We start from the raw sequence: 20,213 nt of genomic DNA, 5'->3' as shown, positions 1-20,213 counted from the left end.
TTTTACCCGCGAAGGCTCCAGCAAGGCTCCGGTAAATGAAGCCAAATCAGGAACAGCGCATTATTTCATCAAGAAACAATACAAAGACACAGTTTGCCAAAATTATTGAGCCCGGTGGGCAGGACAGTTCCCTCCTTTTGCTTTAAACAAGGATATTTAGGAGGGGGACGGGTTGACCCAGATTATCTCCACGAGGGACAGCAATTATCGTCCTCCTTGGCAGGCTCGGCCGGGTGAGCAGGCAGAATGAGACGCTGGTTTCTCCCCGCTGACCGCTGAGCTTTGGTCCTCTGCCTTTTGCTCCGAGATTTGGGGGAATTTAGGGTGATGCCCCGCGACGGCTGGTGCCCAGGGTCCGTCCGTAGCGTAGAGCTGGAGGCAGCACTGCGTGCAGCCCCGATGCTGTTTTTTAATGAGAAGGAGGAAAACTGGGAGCTTCACAACCGCTTGCCTTGTGAACTTTGGGTAAGAAGAGAAGCCGTTCCAGAGGTGAGCTCATTTCTAACCCCGGGAAATGACTTCATGGACGCTGGTATTTACTCACAAAAACACCGCATGTCAGATGTCCCTGACTAGACTTTCTGTTTCGAGTCCAGTATGAGACAAAAATTTCCTTGGACGAGCTGCTCCTGAGACAATTCGAGGCTTGGAGGAGAAGAAGAATTGGAGGCAGGGGGGCGGGGGCGGGAAATCAGCATGAAAAACTCCAAAATCATGAGGTTTTTCTGAGCAAAGGGGAATTTTTGGACAGCCAGCCCGGCAGAAGCACCTGCCTGGGGTGATGGTGCTGGGGGCGAGGGTGCAAGCGGTGGGTGCTGCCGTAGGATGGCTCTGCTCAAAGAGACGTCATTACTCACCCCCCACCCCCCTCCCCCGGCAATGGCCAGCAGCAGCAGTTTCTCTCAGAGGTGAAAAGACGAGTTTTTCTCTCTTTTATGAAGCCAAGACGCCGGCAGGGATTTATTAGGATAAACAGCAGCAGGCTCCCTGCCTACATTTGCATGAGGTTAATGGAAATTATATCCCGTGCGGCTTTCCCTGCGTGAGATCCCCATTTCTATGGGATGTTCGATGGAAAAACACAGTGCTTTTATTTCTGTTCAAGGTCTGCTTGAGGAAAATATTGCCACCGGGGCTGCGCTACCCGGTGTGGCTTTCTGGTTTCTGTTTTCTCCGTCATCCTGGGATGATCTGTATGGATCTGGGGAGAAAAATCCCGTTCTGGGGAGCCTGGAGATGCTCTGGCTCCCTGTGACCCAGCGCTGGGCTGCAGTTCCAGGGATGTACCTGGGCAGCATCCCAAAAGGAGGGGATTTCGGAAAGAGCCGAGCCGGGGTGTATGGAAACAAGCCCTGCCTGCCAGCGCTGTTTCCTAATCCCGGGGACCAAAACCCTCTGATTGTTATACCAGCGTCCAGAGATTCAGCTGAAGGCTGCTGAGCAGACAACATCCGAGCTGACCTTTGAGGAGACGAGCGAGAGAAAAAAAAAAAAAAAAAAAAAAAAGAAAAGAGAAAACACAAGGGGGTTACTGTGCAAACGCCGGAGAAAAATAGTCATTTTAAGAAGGGACCCCACCCTTAAAAGAAGACTTATTGCTAATGCATGCCCAGGACATTTCTGCGTGATGGCATGCTAAAAAAATCCTCTCTGAACGGGGACCAAAGGCTTTGTTGTGGCATTAGCAAGACTTACAGTTCCTAAGAAAAATCCTGTCCCTCTCTTGCATCATACAGTCGGGGATGGAGAGGACATTGCTAGACAAAAAGGCAGCCAGCCGGCAAGGAGGACAAACAGGGAATACATTCCTGACTCGCTATTTAATTGCTTTCGTGCAGGTGCAAAGAGCTAAACGAAAGGAAAAATAAGGATGAGTATGTGGGGTCGAATTAATCTCGGGTTTAACCAGGAGGCTAATGCAAGGAGGAGGCGGCTGCCGGAACAAACGGGCTTCCACCCAAATTTTTTGTGGTTTCTGTGCTTTTGTTTTGCCCCCAGGGACCAGGCCTTTTCCTGCGGCACCGGCGGGCGATGCCCCTGCCAGGCAGGGAGGTGATGGGGACGGTCCCCTCCTGCGGGACGGAGGCGGCTGGTGCTCGCTGGGCGCCTGCCCTCCTGCGCTGCCCGCTGGCCGGGCTGGGGGTGGCTCTGCTTTTCTCTTTCCCCTCGGATATAAAGCCTTTTGAAAGCATAAATTGCCCTTCGCGGCTCTGAGCAGGGAGTTCCCAGCCTGGCCCCTTTCGGCGGTTAAATGCAGAAGTGACGGAGGGTTTGGGGGCTCCGATGGATGGTGATGCCTCCAGGGCTGACGCGGTCCAGCATCTGCAGCATCTCCTGGGTCTCGGGAGCTGGTCTCTCTGCCATACAATTTGACTCTTAAAGGCACAAAGGGGAAAAAGTCCCCCTTTTTTACTGTTCCCAGGAGCAATGTGTGAGCAGAGCCGCCTCAGAGATGGTGCGACCCCCGCCTTAGACTGCGTGAGCCGATGCGGGCAGGACGGAGGAACCACCACCAAACGGCGGATGAAAGGCAAAGAACAAATTTAATCTGGATCCTTATTAGCAAGAGAGGCCTCGTTAGCAAGACAGGAAGAGAGCGAGAGCGCGGACTCCCTCTTCTTGCCGGTGTTTCACGGGCTCAGGCAGGCACAGTTTTCCCACCGCGCTTTGATCTCCTTCAGCAACAGGGCAGGATTCTCGAGCGGCTGGATCAGGTGCCCCTGAGTCCGCCGCAGGCTTTTGGTATCCAGGCGCAGGTGTTCTGCTCGCAAGCACCCAAGACTGAACGACAATTAGTGTGACCTATGTGTTTCCCAGCACCCCAGGTGCGAGTCACTTGAGCATACTTACAGTCCCCCTCGCCGATCTTCCGTTACTTTCCCACGCAGACCTTGGGCATTTCCTCCCGAAAATAAGTGGGAACAGGTTTAACGGCGGAAAACCTTCTATCCCAGAAAACGGCCCTTGTCCTCTCAGGGAACGAGGCAGAGCCACTGTCGCCAGCCTGGGACCCGCAGTCCCCCTGGACGCTGTGTACTTCTTAATTTAATAGACTGGGAGACGCGAAGGTCTGTTTGCATGTAATTAAAGTCCCCGCGATGCCCCTGGGAGCGTGTTTGCCAGTGCTGGCCCTCTGGGGCCGGCCCTATGTCACCCCCACAGCTCTTTTCCTTTTGCTGGCCGGAGGAGCAGGGTGTCCTCGGGTCCCCTCCCTGCCCTCGCATTACACAGCGTATTTTTTAAGGCTTTGTGAGCTCTTTGTCCCCCCAAGGGTTTCGCGCTGCACACGGAGCTCTCACTGCATTACGCTGAAAGAAATACAAAAAGAACAAGGTGGGAACAGACAGAGCGCAGAAAGAAATGCGTATTCATTAAAATGGCAAAATGACCCCAGTTTCTCCTTATTAATTACCTCCTTACAGCATTTCCAGTCCAGGCACGTACCTGTGCTCATCACTGATGCTCCCGTGGGCCTGTGTGGTCCAGGAGCATGGCTGGGGCGTGTGTGTGTGTGTATGTGTGAGCTGCGAGTCTCCCGGTTGTCTGAGCAACGGGATGCTCATCACTAACTCCATGGATAATTAACTCATTTTCCTGTATTTATAGAAAACCGATGCAGGGAGTGTTGGCACTTTTCCCTGATGGGGCCACGTTTGGCCACAACATCTTGAATTTTGGCCGTTTCTTGCAGTACGGCGGCTTTGTCATCATCCCCGCTGCCTGCTCATTAAGCCTGAAATTGGGCAGCTCGTTAAGCCCACAAGGGTAGGGGTGGCAGCCCCTGCCTGGGGGGTGAAACACGGGCAGCTGCCCGCGCCGGGCTGGCCGTGGGTGCCCACCTCCGTGTGCCCTGCTCCTGCTTTGCCAGCACAGGGGATATTCGCATCCGCGTGGCCACCTCCAGATGCCTGCGGACGCCTGTGCTAAAAACAGCGTAGCTCCCGGCTCGGCCGCCGGCGAGGGGAAATTTTGCTTCTTCAAGGGGTTTGTTGCAGGGATGTGATGCAAAGACGTGCTGGAGCACCCTGACTCAGCACGGCGGCGGTGGGAGACCCGGGGGGCAAAACAAGGAGCATCTTCTCGTGGCATCGGGGCATGCGTATGCCAGGTACGTTCCCATCAGCTGGGGCAAATCCAGATCTCGACATGGGTTTCCCCTGGTTTTCTCGCAGACAGCAAGAAGCTCAGTACTTTTAAAGTGCTTTTTCTTTCCGCTGCTTGCTTGTTGGGTTGGTCTTTGGGGACGGAGGGGGGGCGAAGGCGGCAAAGGGGCTCGAGGTGCGGGTGGTGGGGCTGGAGGAGGGGGCTTTGCTGCAAGGTGTCGGGACTTCCATCCCGCAGAGCTGGGGAGCCAGGATTGATCTCCGCTGCTCGTGTTATTCATGCAAAGGTGGGGAATGTCTTATTTTGGTACCGGCAAAGCAGAAGGTGCTCGAAAGGGTCAGGGACACACCTGACCTGCGGCTGGGGCTGTTGACAGTGTCCCCGAGCGCTGGAACTATTTGCCCTTGAAATGTAAGTTGTCCCCAAGCTGGTTGTGCTTGGGAAAAAAGGGCAATTATATCAAGCCATGGGGGACCACCACGCTGCTCATCACCCCCTAGCCACCCCCCGTGTGGGTGTTTCTCTACCTTCACATCCTCCTCCTGCTCCCCAAAGGCAAAGGGACAGAGGTGTTGAGCTGGCGCTGCCCAGGTCCTGGGGTGATCCAGGCTCCTAAATGTCACTGTGATCCTCTCCCAAGAGCCGCTGTCTGTCCCCAGACAGCGTGGGATCCCCCTTCTCCCCTCCTGGCTGCCTCCAGGTGCTTCCACCCACGGCTGCAGATCTGGCGCTGGAGATGGAGGTGGACCATTAAGGTTTAACACATTAATGGAAAAAGCCATGGGATTTCTAAAAAGCTGAGCCCTGCTTGCAAAGCCCCTTTGGAAGGTCAAATCCTTGAACTGAGGACGGCTGCCCCAGCACAGGCTCAGCCAGCTCCGGTGTGACTCATTCCCGACCGGGCACTGGCGGGCAGTGGCTTGTCCCGTGGTCCTGGCCATCACTCCCGCTTCCCAGATGCTCAACTGCCTTGCAAAGAGCTAAAAATATATGTCTGTGTGAGCAATCACCCTAGCTATAGCAGGGGTTAGCCAAAAAGGGCAGCCGGGCAGTGTCACTGTGAGCGGGAGGCGCGGCAGCTCGGCAAAACGGGCAAGATGGAGGGGACAGGCGGGGACAGGCAGGGACAGGCCGGGACTGGCAGGTTGCTGCTGGTGCCTCCGGTGCAGATCCCATCATCTCCCCATTTCTCCTGATATTGAAGCGGCCGCACGCTACCCAGGCCCTAAGAGGGGGTTCACTCTGCCGCTTGCGTTTCGGCAGGGGATGAGTGACGAGCAGCTCCCCGCATCTCCCCACTGCCCCGCCACCGAGGGAGACGCCAACGTCTCGGCCTCCGGCTGCCCTGAGCACTGGGTCGAGCCCCGGTTCACGCAAGCGGCGAGGGTCCGCGTGATCATCACGGCCATCTTCTTCTTGCTGGCGGCGGGCAGCAACGCAGCAGTGCTCGGCAGCCTGCTGAGGAAGAGGAGGAAATCCCACGTGCGGCCACTGATCCTCAGCCTGGCACTGGCCGACCTGCTGGTGACGGTGGCGGTGATGCCCCTGGACGCAGCGTGGAATGTGACGGTGCAGTGGTATGGAGGGGACGTCTCCTGCAAGCTCCTCAACTTCCTCAAGCTCTTCGCCATGTACGCGGCTGCCCTGGTGCTGGTGGTCATCAGCCTGGACCGGCACGCGGCCATCCTCCATCCCTTCTCCCGTGCTCGCCGCCGCAACGGGCTGCTGCTCCGCGCCGCCTGGGCCAGCAGTGTCCTCCTGGCTTCGCCCCAGGTAGGGCTCGGTGCCCTCCCCACGTGGTTTGCCCAGGCTGGGGTTGGTTTTGGAGAAGGGCTTCCCCATCCCAGCAGCCCCAAGTTCACCCCAATCCACAAACTCCACCACCACGATTGGCTTTGCTGAGCGAAGCGGTGTGGTGGTTGTGTTGGGTGCTCAGCACTGCTTTGCACCTTCTTTATAGCACCCATTCATTGCTCACCATCAGAGTGTTACGCTGAGGGCTGGGGAAAAATTCCGTCCACTATTTTTCATTCTTCATGCACGCGGTTATCTTCTCCTAAAAATGCATCCCTGCACCACTGCAAAACATGTTGGAGCAGCCCAAGACAAACCTGAGCAGTTCCTGACCAAAACAACATTTGCTGTGGCCAGAAAATGGGATTTCACAGCCATCAGATCCCATCCACCCTGGCCGTAGCCATGAGTTAGGTGCCCAGAGCGCCTTTCCCAGTCCAACAGCGGCAGGGACGTGCTCTCCATGCACAACCAGGAGCATCTGCAGGACATGGTGCCCTCTTCCAAAGCCTCTCTGAGTTATTATTTGGTTCTCCATTTCAGCTTTTCCTCTTCCACCTGCACACGGTCCCGGGAGGGAACTTCACCCAGTGCGTTACTCACGGGAGCTTCCGAGCGCACTGGGAGGAAACTGTCTACAACATGTTCACCTTCACCACCCTCTACATCACCCCCCTGAGCGTCATGATCGTTTGCTACACCCGCATCATTTGGGAGATCACCAAGCAGCTAAAGATCAATAAAGGTAAGCAGGTCCCAGCCCTTCTGTGTCCACCATGACTCTATGACTGAACCTGCTCCAGCCTGGAGGGCTGTTGGGTCTGTCCCAACACCCTTTGAAGGGTAACCCAAGTAAGGGATATTACACAAACTTCTTGACACCCCCCCCCCTCCTTGCTGTCTTCTGCTTCCTGTGGGCCACGGACCATAAGATGGTCTCCCCTCTCTGGCAGAAGCACAGTCACAGATGGTTATGTTCTCCTGGTTTTCTCCCATCTCCAGCTATCCTTTTGATTCTCCCTGGCAGGTTTGATAAGAAATCAAAACGACCACATCTCCAAGGCACGCATGAAGACTCTCAAGATGACCATAGTGATTGTTGCCACCTTCATCATCTGCTGGACCCCATACTACCTCCTGGGCTTGTGGTACTGGTTCCAGCCAGCCATGATCCAGAAGATGCCAGAGTATGTCAACCACAGCTTCTTTCTCTTTGGCTTGCTGCACACCTGCACCGACCCTGTCATTTATGGACTGTACACCCCCTCCTTTCGGGAGGATGTGCAGTTGTGTCTCAGGGGCATTGAAACAGCCTTTACCAGGCATGAGAGACACAAACCCATCTCAGTCTCGGAGAAGAACATCAAGGATGGTGGTGTAACTGGTGGGGTGGGATCAGGGGGCTCCAACGGGACAACTGTCAACACGGTCTGCTGAAGAGACGTACCCACAAGAAGATGGGAGGAACAGCTTTGGGGGCTGCTTTGTCCCATAGGATCGTTCTGGAGACTGGCATAAGGAGTTTTGCCACCCAGCTTTGATGGGTGAGGGTCTTTGGCCAGAAACTGGGAGCATGTCTCCTGCCTGTACTCAGGGTGAAAAACATTTGGGGGTGTTAATGGTTATTCTTGCATATTCTGGCAGCCCTGTGACAGCTAGAAAACCATCCTTTTTGTACCCTATGCATGCCTTAGCCCTGATTCTGGGATCAAGCATCTGCCACGCTTCCAGCATCAGCCCCTGGGAGGAGACACGCTGGCTCCTCCATGGCCCAGGGCCACACGTCCCAGGGTGGCCAACCTGTAAGTGCCCTTCTGCACCTACACTGAAGTCCGGAGCTGCACAGATGCACAGCGCTGTGTGGTGTCACCCTGACAGGCGGCAAAGGTGCAATCACAGGCTTTTACTCCATTTTCTCCACCCTCTGTAGGAAGGGCTCTCTGGAAATTTTGGCTCTCCTGGCTCAGAACCTACCTGGTTCTCCCACGGCCATGTGTGAAACCCTGGGAAGGATGTAAACCCTTGGGGAATGACTAATGCAGGGGCATTAGTCCCCCCGGGCTGCCTCCGTGGCGAGGAGGGAGAAGGTGCTGTGGGGATGGAGGGACTTGGGCAACAGGAGTATGAAGAACTACTGTAGGATGGGATAGGATGGGATGGGACAGGGTTTCTTCTCCCTTTCGGGCACAACCAGAAAGGAAAACAGCCCCTGCTGCCTTGTTCTGGCAGGCAGGGGGTGGTAGGAACACATCCTTACGTAGCAGCTCTCTGGGACACAGGACTGAGCAGGTGAGAGAATTTTTGGGGTAACCAGAGGGTGACGCAGCCCAGCCCCTCTTGACTGTCTCTGTCCCCAGCCCCTCTCCAGGGTACGAGCTGACAGGTCTCAGACCCGTCCCCAGCAGCCGGCACAGGCTGACGGGAGTAAGCCCCACATTTTGCCCTCTCTGTTTTCTCCTTTATACACATTTTCTTTACCTTAACGGCTTGACCCAACACCAGCACCTCGTCTCTGCCCCGAGCAGGGTGGGCGCAGCCACCCCGCAGGTGGTGCCTGGGCTGTCCCAACGAGGAAGGTGATGGGAACCACCTGTGGGGGGAGGGGCCCATCAGCATCCACAGGTACCAGCTGGGTGCTGATGGTCCCTTGGCTGCACTGGGAGGGCAAGGCAGGCTGCTGGAGGACATCGCCTGAGCTGTGGTGAGTAAAATGGATTTTTAGCTTTTCACCAACATGCCATAAGCTGCTTGTGAAGGTGGATGTCTCTTCTCTGGGTGGGGGGTTGAAGAGGCGGCTTTATTCAGCTGTGTTGTTCCTTTCTGTGGAATTGAAAACAGTGGATTACTTCTTTGTTCATTCTCTGCTGATTGTTATCAAATGCATTTTTTGCTTTTGAAGAGAAATTTAGCTCTGAGCCAGGTGGGGTTGTTTTTTTGGTTTTGTGAAATCTTTGGGCAGCTCAGGATCTCTGGACTTGGCAGAAGGCCGTTCCCTGGACGTTTCTGTGGTGACTGCAGTTTTGCATGAGCATCTGGGCTTTATCAGGATGGAAGAGCTTTGTTTTAAAAACAATTCCTGACTTGCTGTGGTTGCATGTGTAGAGAAGCTGGGAGATGTCCACCCCCAAGAAATCAGATTTCCTTTGGGCACTGAGGGTGTTTCTCGACCCTGTCTCTAAGAGGGGGTGGATTCCCATCGGTTGGAAGGATCTGGACTGGTCTCCTAGTGCCCCAGCTAACAAATTATTAAAATTGGAGAGGTGGCGAGTGGTGTTTGTGTGTTGGCTGAGGCTGGGCAGTGAGGATACGTGAAGCCACAGTGCTCAGGGTGATGCCAAGCTGCAGATGGGTGTCGAGCATTTGCCTTTCCCCACGCTAAGTATCGTTTATGCTAAACATGCTGCCCGGGGAGAAAAAAAATTCAATTAGAGCTGCAGGAGCCCGGACCGGCTGGTGTGGATTAGTGTGAGCCCTTTAGGAAGCATCCAAACTCCAATGAGATGCGTAATCACTGTTTGGCTTTCCTGGGCTCGTTCCGCTGGAGGTTAATTACGCAACGCTAACGGGAGCGGGGCTCGCGGCTGCCAGGCTGGCTCGGCTCGGCCGGTGCGAAAAAGAGTTTCTTGTAAGGTGCTGGGAATGACTTGCGGTAGGGAAGGCTAATTTATTCATCAGACACTCGTTTGGTCTCTCTGTTTATATTACTGATGATCGCTAATGGGAGGCAGACCTCGAAGGTGTGTTGGTTTTCTGGCAAACCTCAAGTAGGCAGGAAAGTGTCTTTAATCTCCTAAAAACATTCTTCATCTGCTTTCTGCTGAGTGGGAGAGAACAGGTCCAGTGTAGCTCACATATTTCAGGCCACTTGTCCCCTCTTGCACAGGGGCAGGAGAGCTCGGAGACCTCCTCTGAGGAGCAAGAAGCACTTTTTCCCCTTGTAGGAGGGACCCACCACCTTTACAGCCCGTGGTTACGGTGAGAGGCCAGAGGCAGGTTTGGCTTTAGGCGAAGAGTAGGACAATTGGGATGCTGGCAAAGATGCGCACCTTGGTCCCTGGGGGAAGCACAGCCCATCCCTCGGGATGCTTGCAGACCCTCCAGCGCCGCTCCTTCTGCACGCTTCTTGATGCTTTCCCTCCCGTTCCTGGTGCTCGAGGCCGGCGTTTTGGGAAGCCCAGCGTGTGGGCAAGGTGCCCAAAGCGACAGCTTTCATGATAGAAGGAGAATGTCACCAGAAGAAGGTGCTGCCAAGCCCTGTGCCCGGCGGAGGCAGGAAGGGGGAGCGGGCGGGCGGGCAGTACCTCCCTGGGGGAGATGGGACAGCCCTTTCCCAAGTCGCTGGGGATGAGGTGGACCAAAGCCCAGCCCTGGTTGGAACGTCCCTGCATTTCTGGTTCTGCATTTCTTAAATCCGTTCATGCTTTAGAGAGCAGAAGATTTTTGCATCGCGCTCCTCCCTGCCCCGGGGATGATCCCGCTTTCTGCCATGGTTCCGTCTCCCCACGTTGCCTCAAAGCCCTGGTCTCCAACAGCACCTGCCCTGCTCCTCAGCTGGCTCCTGAGATCTCTCTGTATATACGTATTTATATAGAGAGATTAAAAAAAAATACTTCTACAGTATCTATTTCCCCTTATGGGAGGAAAATTCTCCCACTTCCCCAAAATCTGCCTGTTCCCCCTGAAAAACACCAGCTGCCACACTTCTCCTTACACTTACCGCAGGTTCACATTTGTCTGACTCGTAACAGTTCCTCAATGTTCCCCGCAGTAATGTAACGACCATATTAATAAGCACAGGTAGCTCTATAGTTTACAACTCCCCGACCTTGCCCCGGGCTGCCCGCTGCAGGCACAGCGGCCCTTTGTTCGGGAGGAAATTCTGATTCATTCCCCATTAGCATTTTTTATAGTCCTGTGCGTGTTCAAAGAGCCACGCAAGTGGCTTAAGGGGTTAACGCCAACCTTGGGTTAATTCATAATACCGTTAGTGGCTCGGCACAATGCTCGCATTAATTCAGCTGACTGCATCTCGCCACGTTGGGAAACACATGCCGAAATCCGCAGGGAGCACAAGAAAACAAGCCTGGGAGTAGGATATTAAGTATTTTGCTGGCCCGCTAAGGCGGAATCAGAGCACCTTAAATGTATTTATTTTTCCCGTTGCCTTTGAGGGCGGCATTACCCGGCTCCGGAGCCGTGGAGCTGAAGTGCCGAGGAGGCTGTGCCCAGCATCCCTGCAGGCCCGGGAGCGCGAGGGAAGGGGCACTCGAGAGGAGTCCGTGAGGACTCAGCTCCTGCCTGCAGCCACCTCTTCGTGCAGGTCTATTTAAACCGCTCAAAGCAGAAAAAGCCTTTTTTTTTTTTTTTTTTTTTTTTTTTTTTCCCTTTGATACCTGCTGATTGAGTTGCAGTGCTGGATGGTGTGTCCGCCCTGAGCGCCCCCGCAGCACTTTTCTCTCTGGGGATGCAGCCTGGAGCACCTGGTGCAGGAGGTCAGCTTGGGAACGTGCTCCCTGCATGGATGCTGTTGCCCCACGCTTGGGAAGAAAGCTCAGCCCAGGGGCTTAAAGCCAAACAAAAACCCAGGCAGACATTAGGAGATAGTGCTGAATAGCCGCTACGCGTTCATTCCTTTTCCTTCCTCCTTGGAAACTTTCCTATGCAAAGAGAAACCCCCAGAAGAGCCTCAAAACCCGCCCCATCTGCTCCTTTCATCTGACTCGCGGGCGCCCGGGTTTGTGCCTTTCCCCGCGACGCAAACACCATCCATCCCCCAAATGCTGCCCATCCTCCTCTTCCAAAGGGCCCCCACAGCCCATCTGTTCCTAAAGATGTTTCGTTTGCAGAAGTAAAAGCCTTTTAACAATGCAACACCCTTTAGGTAGTATCAAATACCTCTTAATTTTCTGGCTGGCACTTTACCTCCCCTAAACGGACATCTATAGGGCACAATTTTATATATAACACGCTGAGGCAGACCAAAAATGGGCAAATATTCCCAGGAACCCCATGCATGCCTCAACCCCCAAGTTTCTGCGGTTGGAATATCAAGGAGTAAGCTACTATAAAGTAGTCGTATCTGTTGTGCGGTAAATTGTTAGTTTATGTATGTTTTAATTGCAAATCAGCGCTATAATTAGCACGTACATTTCTTGGGCTGAGGCGACGCGACGTGAGCATTATTAATGGACTGTAAAAGGCAACGGGGAATTGGATTATAATGTTCTTGTTTTGCAAGCTGTATGGTGAATAAATAAATTTGTTCTGGCAGCAAAATTAACTGGAATAAACGCTTCTAGCTCCATCCCCCAAGAAGGGATGCTGTAAACGAACTTATTCTCAGCTTTGAGTTCGAAAACCCTGATTACCAGGTCATTACTTCTGGCAATTAGGTGCCAGAACAACACCAGAGAAAGAAGAGATTTTCTTTGAAATATTTAATGAGTAAAGTAGTAATTATAGACTCATTTGCTGGAAATATGATGATGAGATTTTTTGGGGGTGTGTGCGCGCTTAGGGTTCACCGTGCAATGAAAACCTGCGTTTATCAAGTCTACTACTAAAAGCCGGGCCGCAAGCTTGAGCGGTGGCACGTATCTGGCTTTTCTTTGCCTCAAATCCCCGGGCTCTTCTTCCAGCGTATCCCACACCCGGTCACTAACCAGAGGACGGTCCTTTGCTCCTTTTTCAGTTTCGGGTAGTTGTGGGTTGCTTTGTACCAACAGCAAAGGACTTGGCCAGGAGGGGGAGAGCATTGCCCTGCTTCTGTTGCACGACTGACCTGCGCATACCTATATGTGTGCGTTTTCAAACAAAGCCCCAAAATGCCCTTCTTCAGGGTTAAAAAAGGATGAATCTGAGAGATACCGAGGTTTTACACGCCGGCATGAAGCCAAAGCACTTCACAAATGGCGTAACTGGCATAATTCTGACCACAGAACACTCAACCCCTTTGTGAGGAGTTAGTGTGGACGGTCCGTCTCACCAATACGTAGTACCGCGCACAAGTTGTCACCTGGAGGCCTCGGTGAAGTCTACATGAAGTTAACTGTGCTACAAATGTTCACAGACGTAAAACACAACCCTGCCAGGTTCAACCCCTACCATTTCAAACGAGTGTTTCGGGAAACGGTCAGCACGTTACTGCTGGTTAGTCCATTTGTTCAGTAAGGGAGGCTGAAAACAATTCAACACAGGCAGAAATGTTGAACCAGACCCCAAACCCCAGGCAGCCCCAACCCCGAAAAGTCTGTCAGGTGGCAGCACAAGCGGAACCCTTCACCCTCCCTCCTCTTGGCGCAGGAAATACAAGTGGAAGGCAGTTTGATAGGAATAATCCTCGTGCAGTATTGATGCTGGAGGGCCTGACTCTGATCTGCACACTCGTGCCTGGGAGCACAAACCTTGTAGGTGTTTTACGGGGCCGGGGCGGGGGGGAAACATACTAGAAACCATTTAACTTCTTCCATTTTGGTTATTGTTTTATTTCTTGTTGTTTTCTTACAATCGTTATGCTCAAATATAAAAATTCCTGCCCAAAGTTAGTTTTAACGGTGACCCCATCTGCACTGATGCATGCTAAACATCGCTAAATTCAGTTTCTGCAAACAAACTGGTAAGGCTCCCTTCAGGTTGCTCTGCTGACATAAGGAAAAATCCTCCTTCCCAGCTTGTGCAAATATTACCACCTCAGTTTGGCAGAAAACAGTTACACGTGAACGTTTCCACGCTTAGTTTTCATTAACTATAAATAACTTTTTCCCATGGACCCTTAACAAGTGATTCATGCTAAGCTGCACCATTGTGATCCTTTTCAGCTGTACTGGGCATCCTCATGAATCACAGAAACACAGAAATAAGAATAAATGGAAAGACGCCATGAGGATAATATATTGGAGACAGAACTGGAAAGCTCCAGGCACCTTTACTTCCAGCACTCTGGAACAGATGCAGTGCATTACAGATTGGCTATTATTAAGGCACGTGGTGAAAATAAGTTTATCATCTCAGGCAATTCATCTCTTCGAGTCAAACATTCTGTGCCAGTAGTAGACGAAGGTTGGCGATTTGCTGGCCCCTATCATGATTAGCAGCAGTAGGTACAGCAGCATCATTACGGCAAAACGGTGCGTGTAAAACCAGGAAGATTGCCTAGAAGGCCTGAAAAGGGAAAAGCGTATGAAGTCTGTCAGATATGCACAAACACATTGGCAGAGAGCATCTTAGGTTTTGTTATTTTAAATGGTTAAGCTAATGCAATACCACCAGAGAGCTGTTCCCTGTAACTAACAGAGCCCGATTCCCCATCCCTTTTCCCTAAGCCTCGTGCACAATCCTGTTTTTTCTCCCCATGTTCACGCCTTTCTCTGTGGTTTGGAGCTGTAACTGCCTGGCCTGTACCCACATGTTGATCAGCTGGGTGAATGCTGCCACTTAGGATAGATAAGGGCAGAGTTAAAACCACTCTCGTTTTAAGAGCTGCGCTCATCAAAGTTTCACTCTCTGTTTCCTGCCACAAACAGATTATTAGAGCTCTCAAACACACTAAGTGCTTACAGGTCTGGTGAAAAAGCAAATTTCGCTGAGCCTGGGAGTGTCAAAGAGTGAGACAGAGGCAACATGATGGTGTAAGCTATTTCCACAGGAAACAGGCTAAAACCAAATTCTGGCAGTGCAGCATATCTTGCTTGTTTTCTGTTGTTTTTCAAAAATGAGATGTGTGTTATCTGGCTGCTAGAGCACACTCATCGCTCTAGACAGCTGAACTCTTACCTCCTATGCTGTTTCTGTGAATATACCAGCAAGTATTTAACTCGTAAAAGCTGATTGTTTGTGACAACGAAGTATTTCTGTGGTACATCACCCCCTTCGCTGTTTTTCACTCTTGCTCTTTTTCTGTCTATTTCTTCTGAATCTGAATGGGAAGAGGACAGAAGAGGTCTTTGGGGGAATAGAAAAGCAGAAAAAGATGCACAACTTCAAGTGACTGTAAAAAAAGCAAACAAACAACCCACACACAAACACACCCACAAAAGCGGGAATGAGATAACCGAAGACCTAGTCTTGGAAGTCCCCCGAATCCCTTAGCATCCAAGAATAGACCGAAAAGTTTGCTTGAGGCTATACCACTCCTAGTCATGCTTGGTATGGATGGCATTATGGCCCAGACCAGGGTGATAAGGGGGCAGGTCTCCCACATAGAGCTTGAGGAGCTGCTAATGTTAACAGGGAAAGCAAAACAACATCGAAGGACTGACTGAGCCCTGCAAGCAGGAAGCAGTCAAAGGAGAAGGACAATCTGAGCAGAGGCTTCCCAGACATTTAATAAAGCTCATTATTGATGGATTCATGATGCTTCTGTTCCACCATCGCAGGTGAAACGATCAGGCACTATGGAACATCACTTTATCATACTACTGAAACAAGGAAAAACAAATGATGCCACCGAAATATTTTCTACCCCTTAAATATACTACTTTAAGAGAAGCTTCACAGACAATGAGGCTGTTATGCATTTGTTGAGCAGTCAATCGTAAAAGGAGTCAATTGGAAGAGGAGTCTGCAGCCAGTTTCTGCTGAAGGGTATCCATACTCCATATACTGATCTATTTACACAATAGCATGCATGCACAAAGCTGCAATATGAGACGTGCTAAGAGATGAACCACACGTAGTTATTACTGCAATAGACTCACCTTTCTTTTTCACCTGATACTTTACATCTGGGTGGTCAATGATCTCGCAAACAGCTACGCAGCTAAGGATAGAGCCCAGCGTACTTCGCTGCCAACCAAGACCGTGAGGGCTGTAAAGGAGAGCCAGGCTCAGGTCACTGGTAAGATAGGTACCTTCACCAAACAGAGACGTCTGAAACGGAGCAGAAACATATCCTAAAATCCTCTAGTGCAAACTATAAACAACACACGAGTGTTCTTTACTTTCAGACTGGCCGTTCTGCTTCTGGAAGTAAATTAAAAAAGGCTTTTCTGACCTGTGCTGGGCCTGGTCCATGCACTGTTTTTGTCCTGGCACGACTTCCTCAGGGTGGGGCAGTGGCCCTCTCCCATCCCTCACATTAGCTGCTTGGCACAGCCCTTGGTGTGGACAGATTCATGCTTTACCGGATTTCGATTTAGTTTGCCAGCAAAAGTATTTTGTATCAACATGACTGCACCGCTGTTAGAGGCATTTCACTGATTTATTGAGACTGCCATCATTCAAATAATCCAACCTCCACAAACAAGACAAGGCTTTACTCGCATCCATGCTTCACTAGAAAAGAGGGAAGTACTTTTCAACCCTGAATTCCTTTCAAATATAACTGTTTTAATAACTTTGAATCAGAGGATTTGTCACACTGGCTAAAACTATTAATCCAGTGAGTCCATTCTATCTGATAAGCCATTACTCATAAAGAATGCGGGAGAAAAACATGGTCCAGGTTGACTGGGAGGTTAAGCAGCTGTTGTGGCAAAGCTGCTTTACAGATGGCACAACAAGCCCTCAGTCCCAACTGCCTTTCTGTTGAAATCGAGAGAGATGCAAATCCTATATGATGTCTCCCTCAGCCAGGCCACTTAAAGAAGGCTCCATTTGCAAGTACTACCTACAATTTAGTTCATCTAAAGTTGAGTCCAGGCAGAAAGAGACAATCTCTACATTGCCTGGGTCACTATCCTCCTCCTCTGTGCACTGGTACTTTGCAGCTGTAAGCTGTCAGACAGGCTGGTACTTTCGGAGGCATTACACTTCCTTACAAAGAAGCAAAGGATAGCCGTCATTCGCCACATTGGAGAAAAGGGTTTTGTGCTCCTTCCAGTTTTTACCCTCAGGCTGCACTAGAAAATCCAACACCACCCTCCACAAAGGCCTACGCTGAAGTGAAAACAGCAGTGTAAGGTCATCAGCACATTTCATACCCCTAAAGGAGTTTGGGCCTATTTTTAAAAAGCGTCACTAGTTGCAAACGACCAACAGAAGACGGTGCCAATAGCAGGAGCCTCACCCTGTTCAAGTGGCAGTGCAGGCCGCTGTGCAGTATGGAATGGAAGTTCTCCAGGCGGCTCCCGTGGAAGGCGTAGATGAGGTCCCGCTCTCCCTTGGTCTCAGCAAACTTGGTATTCATTTGATCGGAGTACACGATCTCAAAGAGGTAGTCCGGAGCAGGAACAGCAGCCCCAGACATCCCTGTGAGTTCTTGGATCTTCTCGTACTTAAAAACAGGAAGGAATATAAGTGTTGGTTTATGGAGTTAGATTACTCACTGGAAATTTTGCTTACTGTCCCTTAGTCTTTCACATTGCTTTATGTATTTTGATTAAGCTTTTTGCGTTAGAATTCAACACTGTCACAGTTCAGGAGTAAATGTACAGTGAGAATTCTGACAGTTTCTTGCTAGCAAAGCTAAATCCTAATTCTTCTTTCCAGAAAAAAAAAAACAAAACCAAAAAACTTGAATTGTGATTATGAATTAATTGATGATATAAGGGCAATATCACAATTCTACCGTGCCACTTCGGCTAAGACGACATATTCATCAGCTGATGTTGGAAGAGGAAAAAATGCGAAAAGAGAAGTCGTTTTCATCTTGCTACTAATCTCTACAACTATTTTGATCCCTGTTACAGAAGTTCCTCAATGGCTCTCAGTCTCTCCATTTTTGGGGTAGTACACAGTATGTCTTTCTCAGTGAGAAGCAAGACCTAGCTCCAGTACACCTGAGTTGGACTACCTTGGTCTAGGACACGCAGGCAGATGCTACGTTAATGGGAGTAACCAACCCCAATCACTGCCCATCGTCAACTAGTGACAGTGATAACTATTTCTTCCAAGTGAAAGCAAAACAATATTCCACCCTGATAGGTTGTACACTGCAAAGCAGTTCCTGAAAATTTTGTTTAAAAAAAACCCCTCTCTATATACAGAAAAAAGTGCATTCACATTGAAATGCCAAGCTCTTGCAATAACCAGCTAACTTCTGGCAGGAGGAAATACACTCTGAGGTGCAAGGTTGCCTTAAAAAACAAATTCTAACCAAGGCTTTCAGAACTCAAAACTTACCTCATGTTTCTTAGTACTTTGTATCATGAAGACCTTAGATGATAAAATCCAACTGAACAAATCCCAGGTCCTTTTCTCTGTGTTTGGAACAGACTCCAGAAGTTCTTTCAGGCTTGGTAGAGCGTTGGTGTCTGCAAGCTAACAAAACAGGCGTTTAGTGCAAGCTCCTTCTTCTCATTACGATTAAACAGAGACCTCTAGTGAAAACAAAACAATATTTCACCCTAATAGGCTGTAAACTGAAAGGCAGTTTCTGTTCTGAGATATAAACATTTGTAATCCAGTTTGTGGGAAAGTTTGTCACTTGTCCTAAAAACAAACAACAGGCAAGTTATAAAATATTTATATTTACCAGCAATATCTGTAAGGTGCACGCAAGAATAATCAAACAAGCTCCTGAAAGAAAACAAGCCGTCACAATGCGGCATCTGCAGTGGCATAAACACAGGGGGTGTTTATACAAACCCTTCAAAATTAATTTGGATTTCACACAGGGCAAGCTCTTCGAAGTCTTCGTACCTCACTACTGCATTCGGACGTTTCCAAGGGCGGGTTTATCGGCCGGAATCCCAAACGTACTTTGAAAACCTGGATTCCCCGAGCGCATAAACAATTTATCCCGCTTTATCCCTCACCCCGAGCCGCCGCCGCCCTCACCCCGAGGGCCCCCTCGCCCGCTTCTCCCCCAGCGGCCCAGCCAGGTTCGGCCGGGGCTCCTCCCTCCACCCAGCCCTTTCGCGAGGCTGTTTTCTCCCTCCGGGGGCAGAACGCCGTGCTCCCGGTCCGGATACAACCCGCCGGGCCGGGGCCGCTGGCACTCACCAGCCCCTCGAAGTCCTTGCTGTCGCCGCCGGCGTAGCGGCCCGGGAAGGGCCTCAGCGCCGAGTCGCGCTTGTAGCTCTGCAGCGCGGCGGCGAAGAGGCTGCACCGCAGGTCGGCGGCCAGCGGGTCCCTCCCCGCCGCCTCCCTGACGCGGGCGGCCGCCTCGCCGGGGCCGGGCGGTGGCATGCCCGGCGGGGGCTTGCCGAGCGGCGGCCGCTCCCAAGGAGGCGACAGCTCCCGTCCGGGCCGGCGCTCGCCCCCTTCCGCCTCGCCGCCGGGAGCGCGGCCTGGATCCGCCGCTCCGCCTCGGCCCGCCCCGCGCCGCTCCGGCGCCTCGGTCCGCCCTCCCCGCGCCGCGCCCGGAGCTCTCCTGTCCCGAACGGCCGGCGGCAGGGCCTCTGGGGCCGCGGCTGTGCCCGTGGGACGGGGAGGAGGGAGGCCTGGGGGAATGGCGCCTTCCCCTCGGGTAGAGACCTGGAGAGGGTACGGGAGGTGGGGGGAAATGGTGCCTTCCCCTCGTGTGGAGGCTGGGAAAGGGGTACGGAGTGGGGAAATGGTGCCTTCCTCTCAGGTAGAAACCGGGAGGGGTTACAGGGAAATGGTGTGTTCCCCTCAGATAGAGACAGGGAGAGGGTACAGGGAAATGTACGCTCAGGTAGAGAGCAGGAGAGAGTGCAGGGAGATGGCGCCTTCCCCTCAGGTAGAGAGCAGGAGGGGTGTACAGGGAGGCAGTGACACCTTCCTTTCAGGAAGAAAGGAGAAGGGTACAGGGGGGAAATGGCGCCCTGCCCTCAGCAGGAGACTGGACAGGACTGTGGCCCGTGGGGCAGGGAGAACATGGAGCAGGAGCCCGGCTGGCACCAGACAGTGGCTGGCGGGGATGGCGGCAGTGTGCTGGGATGTGAGTTGCACCCCGGCCCTGTCTGATGGCTTGTGCCCCGTCCCCTGCATGGCGTCGGGAGGGTCCCAAGCCCTCGTCCCCGGTTGTGTCCCTGCTGGGACACGGCAAATGCAGAGTCCCAGCCTGGGCTTTGCATTCGTGCGAAACAGCAATGCTGATTAGCCAGAACGGCTAACCCAGGGAGACTGCTTTTTGCGTACAGTTTAGTGTTACGTAGCTCTGATTTTAACAGACTATACTGTGATAGTAAACCAGAAGCACATAGATGCCATTACTCCTTAGCAGTTGCCTTTATCATCCAAGCTTGTAGCCTCAAAGAATGAATCCGGATTTGTTTGAGTCATCTCCCGCAGGCTGGCGCTGCAGAATTACGGGAGAGGAGTTTACTTTTTGATTGAACCTCTTTACAGTGGTTTCACCGGGTTGCAGTCGCTACGTTGCTTGAGATTGGGGCCCAGTCAACTGGATCTTAAATCCTCTCTCTTCCTCTCTGAAATCCCCGCACAGTGTTAGTGTTCTGAAGCATCTCGCC

At 51.8% G+C, this 20,213-nt stretch overlaps 2 protein-coding genes across 2 annotated transcripts; one reads left to right on the top strand and one right to left on the bottom strand.

Annotated features, from left to right (window-relative positions):
- Positions 1 to 5,370: 5,370 nt before the first annotated feature.
- On the top strand, positions 5,371 to 7,335 carry LOC128915060 (gonadotropin-releasing hormone II receptor-like). The gene is made up of 3 exons (XM_054214856.1): positions 5,371 to 5,877; positions 6,442 to 6,643; positions 6,926 to 7,335. The coding sequence occupies exons 1-3, from the start codon at positions 5,371 to 5,373 to the stop codon at positions 7,333 to 7,335; spliced, it is 1,119 nt and encodes a 372-aa protein (XP_054070831.1).
- A 6,031-nt stretch (positions 7,336 to 13,366) lies between these two features.
- On the bottom strand, positions 13,367 to 19,056 carry PARP16 (poly(ADP-ribose) polymerase family member 16). The gene is made up of 6 exons (XM_054215314.1): positions 18,781 to 19,056; positions 17,959 to 18,096; positions 16,904 to 17,110; positions 15,594 to 15,765; positions 14,671 to 14,812; positions 13,367 to 14,058 (listed from the first exon to the last, which is right to left on the bottom strand). Exons 1-6 carry the CDS (start codon positions 18,964 to 18,966, stop codon positions 13,914 to 13,916), a joined length of 990 nt encoding a protein of 329 aa, XP_054071289.1. The 5' UTR covers positions 18,967 to 19,056; the 3' UTR covers positions 13,367 to 13,913.
- Between the last annotated feature and the right edge of the window lie 1,157 nt (positions 19,057 to 20,213).

This window comes from Rissa tridactyla, chromosome 9 (genome assembly GCF_028500815.1).
Source record: "Rissa tridactyla isolate bRisTri1 chromosome 9, bRisTri1.patW.cur.20221130, whole genome shotgun sequence".
NCBI classification, from domain to species: Eukaryota; Metazoa; Chordata; class Aves; order Charadriiformes; family Laridae; genus Rissa; species Rissa tridactyla.
The sequence above is the reverse complement of the archived record's forward strand: the minus strand, read 5'-3'. Positions and strand labels throughout refer to the sequence as shown.

What these genes read in the sequence shown, in the direction of transcription:
- LOC128915060 (XM_054214856.1), top strand. Translation starts at nt 5,371, where the DNA reads ATGAGTGACGAGCAGCTCCCCGCATCTCCCCACTGCCCCGCCACCGAG. An exon ending in TCCTCCTGGCTTCGCCCCAG is followed by an intron (nt 5,878 to 6,441) that starts GTAGGGCTCGGT and finishes TCTCCATTTCAG; the next exon opens with CTTTTCCTCTTCCACCTGCA. An exon ending in GCAGCTAAAGATCAATAAAG is followed by an intron (nt 6,644 to 6,925) that starts GTAAGCAGGTCC and finishes TCTCCCTGGCAG; the next exon opens with GTTTGATAAGAAATCAAAAC.
- PARP16 (XM_054215314.1), bottom strand. Translation starts at nt 18,966, where the DNA reads ATGCCACCGCCCGGCCCCGGCGAGGCGGCCGCCCGCGTCAGGGAGGCG. An exon ending in GCAAGGACTTCGAGGGGCTG is followed by an intron (nt 18,097 to 18,780) that starts GTGAGTGCCAGC and finishes CTGTTTTGTTAG; the next exon opens with CTTGCAGACACCAACGCTCT. An exon ending in TCACAGAAACAGCATAGGAG is followed by an intron (nt 14,059 to 14,670) that starts GTAAGAGTTCAG and finishes TTCCCTTTTCAG; the next exon opens with GCCTTCTAGGCAATCTTCCT.